The 12,957-nt window shown below is 40.0% G+C and overlaps 1 protein-coding gene across 1 annotated transcript in view; it reads right to left on the reverse strand.

Annotated features, from left to right (window-relative positions):
* Positions 1 to 931: 931 nt before the first annotated feature.
* Positions 932 to 12,957, reverse strand: part of LOC146664516 (protein arginine N-methyltransferase 8-B) — a 31,379-nt gene continuing 19,353 nt past the window's right edge. Inside the window, exons 6-10 of the mRNA XM_085411639.1 lie at positions 12,093 to 12,180; positions 10,769 to 10,884; positions 6,988 to 7,138; positions 3,156 to 3,277; positions 932 to 2,729 (exon numbers count right to left, since the gene is read on the reverse strand). Coding sequence (XP_085267765.1) covers positions 2,646 to 2,729; positions 3,156 to 3,277; positions 6,988 to 7,138; positions 10,769 to 10,884; positions 12,093 to 12,180 — 561 coding nt within the window. The 3' untranslated portion in view covers positions 932 to 2,645. The remainder of the gene's footprint in view (positions 2,730 to 3,155; positions 3,278 to 6,987; positions 7,139 to 10,768; positions 10,885 to 12,092; positions 12,181 to 12,957) is intronic.

The following is a 12,957-nucleotide window of genomic DNA, read 5'->3' on the forward strand; positions in this document are numbered from 1 at the left end:
AAATGCACACGATCAAAGCAATTATCAAACCGTGTGCTCTCAGAGGGCAACGCTGCAGCTTGATGCTGTGCTTTCTTTTAGTTGGTAATTACATGAGTTTATTATGATGATCTTCATTCACTACCAACATATGCACACATTGTACATTTTGCTTAGAATTTGGTAGTAAGGGTAGGGGTGGGCGATATAAACGATACACGATAGAAACGATATAAATTTGGCCAACGATAGAGATTTTGACTCTATCGCGATAGCGCATGTTGATGATGTCATCAAGCGGCGCCTGTTTTGGTCGAAAGCAGCGGCTAAAACCATTATCATCTGCAAATTATGGGCGACAGTCATAGCAAAGAGATGAAGCACTTTTGAAATATGGGGAAAGCCAAAAACTGCGCTTCCTCCACTTCCGTAACATTGATTCATTAATGTTGAATTCTCTCGCAGCTCCGTGTATAGCATCCTGCTATGCGATTGCATTTGTCCCTGACCACCAGAATCCCTCACGTTAACTTTTAATCGAGTGGAAAAAAAGTTGGCGTTCATCCTCCAGCTTCACTGTGCTAATGTTATGCTAACATAGCTGTGTCGCTAGCAATCACGTAGCACAACATTATATACCAGGTAGTCCAACTTCAGTAACCCTACAAACGCCACTGCTGTTTAGTTTTCTGTCTTCATTTATGTTGGAAGTGGTAGCAGAGCTGTACGTTTGAATTAGTTTCAAAAATCTCTCAGTCAGAACATGGTATGAAATGTTTAGGTGTAAACTAGCGAGCTAACTTCCTGCTAACTTCTAACTCCGTTAAATTTAATAAATTCTGTTTTCATGGATGCCTGGATGTTAAACTTAATTGTTACACCCGATAAAGCAGCAACGCTGATGATTTAATTAAAGATGAAAAAATTTAGACCGTTTTTAACTCTTAGTGTTCGTTTGACTTTGGGACCTGAAGCGGGCGGAGTTTTGGACCCAGATTACTCCGTGAAGCTCCTCACTACGGCAGCCGTAATGCTCTGACATCCATCAAGCAGTGCGGCTTACCAAAGTTGTACTAAAACATTTTTTAACAGATTTCTGCACGCCCAAATTGGTTTGAGGTCAGTAAGCACAACCAGAATTCATACAATTAAAGGATTTTAAGTGTGCCTTATAGCGAGGAAAATACGTTATACAGAAGAAAAGAATATATCGTGATATATACCGTTACCGCACATGCTTCAAATTATATCGCGATATGAATTTTAGGCCATATCGCCCAATCCTAAGTAAGGGCATCTGTGTGTTTTAAGAATGGAGGCTGGATTTGGCAATGTCAAGATCTGTGACGCGTGAGGCGATCCGGAGCACTAATGCGAGGTTTCAGATATGTAAATTATCTGCAGATCTTTACTGAATAAATTCTTCACTGGGTACCTTGGCAATGACTGTAGTAAGAGTACAGGGAAATGAAAAGATCCCCATCAGTACACTGAATCCAGTGTGAATCAAAAGTGTGCAATGCAGGGGGAGCCTGAGATAAAAACCAAAGAACCATATCTTGTGGTCCGTACGTTTGCTAGAAGAAACCTCAGTATCCGTCAGTTTGGTTGAAGCCAAGATATTGGGATATAACTAAAGCAGGTCATCAATATTTTATTGACTCCCTTTGTAATAATTCTTTGTCGTCTGTCTAGGATCCAGCTGCATTATTAACAATATGAGTTACGCAGGCTTTCCTTTGATTCCTTGACATGAATTATGCTCAGGCATAGACTAAATGGCTTGAGGCTAGATTTGAAGAACTGCTTAACCTTAAATCAACAGAATAAGAGTGGCTTGTGTCTACATATGAAACCACTGTAAGAAGCTAAACTCAGCAGTGTGGAACAAAACTAGGTACACTTCGGCACTTGGTCAAGGCATTTAGGATGGAAAAAGTATGTTTTTGGCAGGTCAACATCACAGCTCGAACTGACAACACAAAGCACACCGGATGTCCAAACAGTTTAACAGTGTGAACTTTGACACCTTCTATTTTACACGCACTGTAAACCACTACTACACTGACTATGCAAACACATTACCTTTCACATTACACGTTTCTTTGTCCTGGCTGTGGTGTTCAGTCGCTTCTAGTTTTTCTCGCATTGCTAAACTGATACAACAATAAATAAATCATTTTACTGGTAATCATTTGCTACAGTACATGACATTTAAAAAGTTAAATGTATTCTCTACTGTAACAGAATGTGGACATTAGAGTAACTCATTACTGTATTTTAAAATGCCAAATATCGCTCCATAAGGTCCGGGTTAGTGTGGAAAAACAAATACTGAAGAAAACACACAAGTACATCACTCCATGTCACATATACTTACGTCAGTAATTAACATTCATCAAGACTAGAACAGTTTCTTAACACATTTTGTCAGAGTTACATTCAGAATTGCTTAACAGTCAACATCCTGTCTTCATCATACAAGTAGCAACCATATTGATATTGTCAGTGGTGCCAGCTAAACCGGGTCTTTAGCCCGGTCTAATTTCTTCCTCTGTGAGTCTCGGTCCCGCTGTGCATCTGTCTGTGGTCATGAGAGCGTCTTTGTCTCCCTCTGGTGCTCAGGAGTTGCACTCAGCGGGGCACCAATGTCCCCGCAGTGAAACTTAACGCATCTTGTAGTCATGTGATATGGCTGCTTCACACAGCTGCCCTTTGAAATCCAGCTCAAAGGTGAAGTCTAAGTCACGCTGCAAGTGAGCAGAGAGACAGAAATAAAAAAGATGGTGTTCAGTGATACTTCAGACAACAACTGATCAAATACACAGCAGAAAGAAAGAAAATAACAAGTAAGACAAGAGATGAGATCTCCTTTTTGACCAGAGTGCAGAACATGGTATTACGAAAGCAGAGTGTTTGTGAAGAGAAAGCAGGCGCCGCTTCTCCATCCCGTAGGGGAGGAGAGGACACTGACAAGGTCAACAATAGAATCTGTTGTTGTTTGTTGAAGTCACTGCAGGGCTGCTGCCTGCATGACAGGAAGACAAAACTGAAGAGGAAACAGCCTGCTGTGGGCAGGGAATGACTCATTTACACATCTATCTATCTATCTATCCATCCATCCATCCATCCATCCATCCCTCCTAATTTCAAAATATATCCATACCAGTACTTACAACATTTTTCTCATTGGGCTTCATAGCAATTGAGCCAACGATCTCTTCTCCTCTTCGGACTGTTAAATAGTCCTCCAGGTAAAATACTGTCTGCTTCCAGTGGGTGTATGGAGCATCTGGAGCTGCAACACACACAGAGAAACACTTTCACAATACTCACAATGAATGCCTAAAATCAAGAGTAATCATAAATGACTTATGTCACTAATGACTTTCGTAATGATAAACAAATCATTGATCACTTATAGGAACTGTTGACTAGTTGGCAGTTTGGAAAAAGACCTTTTAGTTGGTGTTTATTGCCACATGTCTGGATTAAAGTCTTGTTACTATTTACTGACTTTAATGAACAGCTGCAGATATCTCAGGTGTTTAATTTGTGCAATACACCAACTAAATAACCCAGACTGAAGACAACAATCAGTCATCCCAATGCAGCTGTGCACATAGTTATCCCTTTTACAATGTTTCCAAAGATCTGAATACTATGCAAGCATACAAGAAATTAATCATGAGACTTTTTACCGATACACAGCTGCCTAAGTACCTGATGTGAATTTAACTAAGTGCAAAAAAGGCATGTCTTCACCTGAGATCCAGAATACAGCTCTGAAGTAAAATGCAGATAACAAATTTCTTGCCTCTCAACTAAAACTTTTGTCAGACTTCTTCCATTACCATTTCACTTTGTGTCTTTGTAGTCTTTCTTTATCTGCACTCATATAGTTTGCATGAATGTAAAACCTGAAATCCCAGTCCCAAAACCAATGTGAGCATTGGCCAGGATTCTGACCATTGCTGTCAATACCACTTAAAATAAATTAGACTTTTTGTTGTTTTTGTGTGGCAGCTTGGTGGATCTGTGCTTTGTGAGTCCATAGATAAAAGGGCCTGCCAATCAGCATACTGCTACGCAGGCCAGGGTCTTTTTTTTAGGGCATAGTTCAATAAAGGCACTGAGAAACTAATTCCGTTTCATCTAATTCTGCAACTGCAGTAGATGAAATGGTATTTTTGTACTGACCTAACCTTTTCCTCCTCACCTGACAGTCTGTGTGTGTGTCTGATACACTGTCCTTCACGGCCGCGTGAAAGACTGATGGCCCATTTTAGCCTTTTGTGTGTAATTTTTAATCTGTCTAACCTTTTCAGGAGGAAAGGCCCAAGTTTTGACACTGGAAACTTTGCTTGGCAGACACACTTACAGAAAATCAATAGACGGGACTGTGCTTTGGCAGAAAAAGCCAATGTTAGGAAACAATACATCTCTTTGAGTATAAGTCACAAGGTCTTGATGATGGTGTACTTGACAAATTAAAGGTGACCTGTGCTTACACACATTTTTTTTAACCAAAAGAGCCAAAAGATATATTTATTAATCCAACAGTTAAGACAGTTTATTCCTCTTTACATTTCAGTTCAATGTTCTCCTTCACCAACAGAGGTCAGTCACACACAGGTTTTAAAATTGCAGTTATTCTCTTAGAATGCCACAATCTCAAATCTTTGGATTGGCCTAATTTCACACAAATTGGGGCCTCCAAACATGCAAGGTGAGAAAGCACTGGTCTGCCATCTATGAAAAGAAGTGAGCACAATGAGGAACACAAAACCTGACAGGAAGTGTGGTTTTTTGCCTTTCCCACTGGGCAAAGTATACAGCTCTGATTCTCATTGGACTGTGATGAAACACAGGGCTTCAGAAACAGGACACTCTTTAACCTGGGGTCTTCTGAATCTATCACTCCTAATTTAGACTGCAGAAAGTGACTTGTGTTATTTGTATGTCCTACTATGAAAGGGATTGGGTTTTTTAAACATAAAGGCAGGTTTTCCCTGATGTGATTCCATTCTTCTTGCAACTGTAGCCACATAATACCAGTAGAAATCCATGGTCTTCTTATCAGGGTTTATTGTTAGTTTCCACACTCAAGACAAAAGGAGACTGGGCCTTTTGAGGTTGTTGCTCCAAAGAAAGTTCAGAATTCTCTCAATGGAATAAAAGAGACTAGTTTTAGAAAATAGTTTTAGATCTGTTTATGTAGATTTGTCTTTATTTAATTTGTTTTTTTGTTTTTTTTAAGAAAAAACGGTGCAGATAACTGGATGTTTCTATCTGGTTATCTCCAAATAATGTCTGTGCTCTATTAATTGCTGATTAGTCTCTAATTATGTGTCATGTCCAAAGATGGGCAGTAACGCGTTACATGTAACCCGTTACTGTAATCTGATTACTTTTTTCAGGTAACGAGTAAAGTAAGGGATTACTATTGCAAAAAGGGTAATTAGATTACCGTTACTTTCCCGTAGGAACGCTGCGTTACTGCGTTACTAAAACCGTGATTTTTTTTGCGAGAATGTCTCATGACAGTGACGTAAGCGAGTGCGACGTTCGTGACAACAGCTGTGTGCAGAACAACAATGGATCATATATCGAGTGCAGAGAGAGTATGAGTGTGCAGCGTTTAAAGCGTGGAAGTACTGACCTTACTTTGAGTTTGATTCCATAAAAAGTGACAAAAACATTAGCGTCCGCTGTGCGTGGGAAGAAAACTTCTTTTTACAGCGAAAAAACCCCTAAACTTCCAAGCAAGCACCGAGTAGCTACGACGTGATGGGAAACTCACAGAGAAACTCGCGGATTCTTCCACTGACCGCGGCACACCTGCACCAGGTTAAACCTCCGCCTACCCCACTCCTGCTTTACAGGTGAAAATAGAGCAACAGGACCGCTGAGTCTTTGACTTTATTTATTTTCTGCTGTGTTTTACTTGCATCGATTTGAAAGACTGAGTGTAAACACACAAAAAAATATTTTATTTTATGTGCTGGAATGTGCAGAAAATAGGTTTAAATATTAAACAAATTTCTTCCAGTCAGAGAATGTTGCAGATAATTACATTTTTGCTTGATGCATAAAGTTAAAAGATTAAAACTAATAAAACAAGTTTTAAAAAGAGACTTTTCCATTTGATTACATTTTATATGATGGATTATGCAGAAAAAGTAGAATTGGGCTGAAAGATCTATCGCTTTATCACCTATTCAGGTTGTAAATCGTGTTTTTAAAAAGTAACTAAGTAATTAATTACTTTTGAAAATAAGTAATCAGTAAAGTAACGGGATTACTTTTTGGGGGAAGTAATCAGTAATTAGTTACTGATTACTTTTTTCAAGTAACTTGACCAACACTGGTCATGTCTATCAAAGGTGCAACACGTTTTTCACAGGACTCTATGCAGTCTGTTTCCACACTAATTAAGAAGGTAAAGTAGCAACCAGGTGCTGGTAATCACCTTTAGATGATCAGAAGTTTCTGATATGTAATAATTATGTGTGTGTGTTTTATCACAGTGCCCAGGAGGAAAGACAAAAGCAATGAATCCTGGTAGAGTTATAAGGCCCTTTCAATAAAAAAAAAAAAAGCAGATAAATAAATAAAATGAAGACATCTTTCATTCTACAGTGAGGAAGATTATTCACAAGTGGAAAACATTCAGGACAGCTGCAAATCTTCCCAGGAGTGGACACCAAGGCAAACTCACCTCGAGGTCAGACTGTGCAATGCTCAGAGAAATTGCAAAGAAAAACAACACTACATCTCTCGCTCTACAGACCTCAGATTCAGAGGGCCAGGAGTCAGACTGCTAGTGGCTGTAAGGCTATTTTTCTCAAATTTTTATGTCTTGATGATGACCAGAAAGTTTAATTGTCACATTAATAGATATAATGCAGCTCGATTACTGAAGCTGTGCATAAACTGGCAAACAAACAGATAGATGAAGAGGCCTTGTACAGAATATGAAGTAAGCAGAAGTGCTGGGTATCTTACCTGTGGAAAAACCTGTCTTCTTGTGACACTTAGTAAATTCAATGTTAAAGTAAGTGACCAGTGCGTGGATGTAGTCATTCCTCTGGATCTGCAGGCAAAAAGATGATGTGAAGGACAGGTCCTCAGGTTTTACTGTGTAGATGTCCACTTCCTGTAAAAGTAAAAAAAATTTTTTTTTACATAAACAAATGACAAGTTTCTTATGTGAGTCATTACATTAAGTTCTCCCTTTCACTGTGATTCAAAGAAAATTCTCAGAAGTGTGCTTTTAGAAATGTATATGAATTCTTTAATAGAGCGCTTTGCTCTTACCTTCACCGGACCTTTTATTTATTCACACAACAAGAAATTAAACCTACCAGTTTTAAAAGGCTGTAAAAAATAAATCTGCAATACAGCGAGGAGAAAAATGACCAACATTAAGATGGAGCCTACAGGAAAGCTTCCACTTGGGTGGCTGTAGCTCAGGAGGTAGAGCAGGTCACCTACTGATCAGAAGGTCGGTGGTTCAATCCCTGGCTCCTACAGTCTGCTTGTCAAATATCCTTGGGCAAGATACTAACCCCAACTTGCTCTCCGATGCATCCATATGAATGTGTGAGATTGGGTGAATGAGGCATGTTGTATTGAGTGCTCCGTGAGAGTAGAAAAGCGCTATATAAGAATCAGTCCATTTACCTCCACAAGTAGAAGCCAGTAACCGCTGTGTAGGATAGACAAGAAGAAGGAGCTGTGCCCATACTTGTCATGATCCAAGTGTTGGGGATCATGTCATGCAAGGCTCTACAACCCAAGTCTATAAATGTCCCCTGATTCCAATCAATTTTACAAGGTCTCCCATATCATCCCAGTGAGTCATGCTAAGTGTGGAGCACGTTCCTCCTGATTCTGGTTTACTGTCAACATAAAGAATTATCTATGATTACTGCACAACATAGCAAAGCTTACCTGAAACCTGCTACCACAGCATAAACATGAAGGCATTTCACGTGGCATCAGTGCTAATAGAAATTCACTGATGGCTTTGGTGCCAGATGCCACATTTGCTGCAGAGGAATGAGCCTTATGTTTGGTGACAATAAAACACTGCAACAATAATATCAGATTTCCCCGGCTGTCTTTAAAAAATAATTAATCCCATAAACACATTTACGAGATGTTTACTCTGGTCATGCAGTATAAACTTCTCAAAGTCACATTTCAAAGTTTAAGACAGCAATATACTGCATTGCAATGTTTATCCTCTAGCAATTACTCCTAAGGCAAAATAAACATTTTAAGAGCACCATCATACAGGTTGTTTTCTTCACGATCATACTTGCTAATGATGCTCCCCGAGTATCGTTACAGTAGTTTTCAGTCAAGGTTTAATAACACGGGGTCCTGTACGTGCTACTCCTCGGTTATACAACTTTAATGAGGTCAATCAGTAATTCATTTAAAGTCAACACAGTGACTTTGAATGGATTTGCATGTCTTTAAAAGGCCTTACACCATTAATACCACTCTTTTCAGTGTGGTATCAATGGTGTAAGGCCTTGATATAAAAACAATCCCAGAGGCAAAACAACCCTATTCCCATCAGCCTCACACACTTTTTATCTCAAGGGCTGTCTGCCTAAGTCAGCTTATACAGAGGGGGAAAACTGAAACTAAAAAACTAAGCTGCAGTGATTTAAGTTACTGGAACTACTCATATGAACAACTAGTTTGCACAAGAAATATTGAACAGACCTTTGCTTTGATTAAAAAGACTAACATGCTTATAAACGCATGGCACAACACAGAAGAGCCACGTCAGCAGGACAAGACTCGGTTGTTCACCTGCATCTAAAGGACAAAGGTCACTCCTTCGAGGATGCCAATGTTCACATTTTGGACAGAGAAGACAGATCCATCCATTCAAGAAAGAGGAGTGAAAGAAGCCATCCATGTCCATCTTTGAACAGAGGCGGTGGCTTACGACACCAACTGTCTGCCATCTGGAATCCAGTTTTGAGATCCCTTCAGACACCATAAGGCCCAATCACATCCTGGGCCATTTGACCTCAGGAAGTCACATGATAGGGTGGCGCTAGGCTTCACCCAAAACCTTGGCTGATTGTGACCCACACCTGTTTTCACACCTTGGCTCATGTGATTAGGTAGAGCAGCGGTCCCCAACCTTATTTGCGCCACGGACCGGTTTATTCCCGACAATATTTTCACGGACCGGCCTTTAAGGTATGATAACAAAATAACGCTGAAAACCGATAAAAACCCTGAAAAGCATACATTTCACACCTGAGCCTCAACTCTTGCGGCCCGGTACCAAACGACTCACGGACCGGTAGAGGATCATTAAGGGGTCCATGACTCTCTTGGGGGGACACTTCCATAGGGCTTAAATCTGGGACTCTACACCAATTGCTCTTAGAACTGAAGAAGCTTCTCGGATGAGAGTTGAAACATCTTCAAGGAAACTTAAAGAAATCCAGATGCTTTTCTTTCTAAGCTATTTAGACTAGGATGAGCTGGATGACTGAGAACCTTCACAGAAAAGAAATCTCACTCTTTTTATTTTAAGTGAGTCACTCTTTTTGCTACTTGCAGTTGTCATCTTTCACTGCTCTCTGAGCTCAGCTTATTTTAACAATACTGGAGACTGCACTCTTGTAGTGGGTGCACTGCAATGCTCTATAATACATCGTCAGTTTGACTGGAAGCAGAAATTGTGCTGATAGTGCTGAAAATCATAGCATTTAGATTTCAAAACACCGTGATACGTTATAATTCTGTGATACTCGCCATAGTCATATAGTTGCTATGGGACCATAGCAGCTTTGACTCTAGACAGTTCTCAGATCACAGTATATGCTATATGGGCAAAAGTACTGGCCCACCTACATGTTACACCTTGGCAATGGAAACCATGGAACGATGCTCCTAGCACAGTTTTTGTGCTGATGTTAATGCCTGAGGAGGTCTGTGGCTCTTTAGTTAACATGTGCCTCAGCGCTCATCGATCTCTGCAAATTTTCTTTGTGGCTGAGTTGCTGTGGTTCCTAAATGCTTCCTTTTGTCAATAATTTCACAAACTAAAATTGTTGCAACAATTGCATCCTATTACAGTAACACATTCAAATTCACCGACCTCTTCAGAGCAATTATTTCTTTCACAAATGTCTGTAAGGGCAAATGGGATGCCTGCGTGGTAATAGGACTGAAAACAGCTGAACTCAAAGCGGTGAGGAAAGACTTGTAAGGTGACAAAAGTATGAGCTAAAAGGGGAACATGAAAGAGGCAACACTGAAATGAAGGTATAACCGCACAACAATATTCCACCGGGACAAAGGTGAGACAGGGCAGAGCCATCTAATCAAGGCCAGCGATAAGAAGGTCACTATGACAAGGAGCACAATCAGGGAGACTAGACAGACTGCTATTGGCATGCATGGCAGTGTGATCAGGCAAATAAACACAGAGGGAGCCACAGACAGAACATCGAGGTGGCACTCATAACAGCCCCGGTATGTTAGACAATACGTTTGCCAGTCAAACAATGTCATTGGGTAGTTAATCAGTAGTTAACGTGCAACCCTGGTGTGTTTTACCAGGTTAATTATGTCACAAACAGAACTGCTAAACTGTATTTCCAGAGCAAGAAATGAAATCTGAAGCTCAGAATTGGCATTAAACCCTTTTTATTGTTGCTTCAGTTAATAATCAGCAATGGCAGCGCTGCATATTGGCTGATCAGGCAGTGAACATTACCCATGAGCCAAAATATGATTCACTAACCTTGACCAGGCAGGAGTTGGTCACCACCTGTTTGGGGTCTACTACGTCCACCAGGGGTTCCTTCATGGCCACATTACGGATACACGTCATGTCAAAGCCATACACGTTCTCCCACCCTGGTAAATACAGCGTCACAAAATGATTTGTTATCACATTCTAAACATATTTAGAATTAATATTTTCTTCTGTTATATTTGCTCCAAGTTTCTATTTGGTTTATAGAGCCGGCAAAAGCCACAGGATATGTAAACATTTGGACTGAATATGAAAAAATAAATAAATAAAAATCTCTGGTTGGGGGCTTTGCTCGTCCCAGAATAGTCTAATCTAAGATCCTAGAGAGATATATCCTGACATTTTGGAATGATTTTCATTTTGACAGATGAAAGTCACATTGTATATGGCGATGAATTGTCAACACGAGCCCCTTGAACACAGGCAGCATTCTTTCCCTGAATATCCTCGTTGCGCAAGTGAAATTGGTGCATAAATTATTCACAAAGCACCTTAAGAGAGTGTGTGAGCAAACATCTCTGTTGTGGCCCAAGAGGCAGGGAAGAACTACTTGAACGCGCTGAAATACTGGTGATAATGAACAGGTCACAAACCCCCGGGGGCTTTTGTAATGCTGTGTATTTGCATTTCCTGCTGCCCACTTAACTTACTCTGCAGCCCAGAGAAGCACTAATGACTGCAGGATGCTCTTAGAATGCTGGAGTGCTACAGAAAGGCACTTCCAACTGAGATAAAGGTCGTCTTTGGCTCCGTGCCACTGGAAAAAGTTTGCCGTCAATATGTACACTTGTCTCAGCGTGACTTTGTGCATAGAGCACTTCAGAGCCACAGCAAGCTTAACTGAACTAGCCAGACATAAGAAGACCAATATGATATGATTGGCTAGATTTTATCTGGTGCACTGTGGTTGTATAATTTCCCAGATGTATGGAGGAGTGTGAGTAGGAGGCCTACTGACAATTGTGTTGTCATTTTGGGTTGTGCGCAGACTTTATGCTGCTTTATGTCCAGCAGCAATAAATCGGCCACAGTGCTCCTTGCAGGGTTTATACAGGGGATCATACAGAGATGGAGAGGCTTGTTGACTTATAATATCAATTATCGCGCCCAGTCTTGTACCTCAGGAATAGTTTAAAATTATTTGCAGAGCTGGAAAGGCTGTGTGTGTGTGCCCACAGTGGAGAGCAGAACGTGGGTGTGTTGATGGTGCTTTCTGCATCCATCCAGCAAGTCGTATTTCTGGTTACCCACGCTATGTACAGGACAAGTAAGTGGCAAAAACATGATTTTGGCATTAAACTGCACTTACAGTGTATTTTGAAGTCTTTGTACTGCCTGTCCTCTATGGCCACCACATACAGGGAGGCCCGGTCAGGAAACATTAATCCACCAGGTTTCTGGAAAAAACCCCAGAGATGAATTAGGAATGCATCGAAACTGCAAAACGTTTGACCAAAATAAAATAAAATTAACTGAAAACTAACATGTAGATCTTTTTTTTAAAAAATAAATAAATAAATAAATAAATAATAATAATAATAATAATAAACTTTATTTATAAAGCACACTTAAAAACCAAGGCTATGCCAAGGTGCTTAACAAGTAACATAGAGAATAGAAGGAAGATAATAGAAATAGGACCAAAGCAACAGGTACAGAGCAAACAAGAAATTAAATGAGCATAAAAGTGCATAATATAAAATCATAAAAGAAATATTAACTAGATGGAAAGGCAAGATTGAATAAGTGGGTTTTTAGTTGTGATTTGAACAGTGCAATGGAATCAACCCGGGACTTCAGCCGAGATCTGTTAACAGCGAGTGCAGACAGCTGTGAGTGTTATTAGAAATGTAATCCTGAATCTGTTCAACTGTCCTAACATTTGAGAATATTATAATTCCAGCTTTATACTTTCTGTGTTTTATTACTTTAAACATTTTGTGTCGGTGGTGGTTGCTTGGTTTGAATTTCGTAGTTTCTGAGGTTCTTCTGTTGTTCCTCTGTGTAAAGTTGAGAGTTTTGTGTTTATTGTATTTTTTTAGATTCGTGCTTTGACTTTCAAAGTTCTGATTACATTGTTGTCTCTTGCTGATTTACTTTGCGGCTTCTAGTCGTGAGTTTTAGTTTTCTTATGCTTTGTCTTGCTTCTGTTTCTGTCACACCTCCCTCCGTCT

Source organism: Rhamphochromis longiceps, linkage group LG7, assembly GCF_057381845.1.
Source record: "Rhamphochromis longiceps isolate RC_006_pf linkage group LG7, R_longiceps_female_GT1.1, whole genome shotgun sequence".
Classification (NCBI taxonomy): Eukaryota; Metazoa; Chordata; class Actinopteri; order Cichliformes; family Cichlidae; genus Rhamphochromis; species Rhamphochromis longiceps.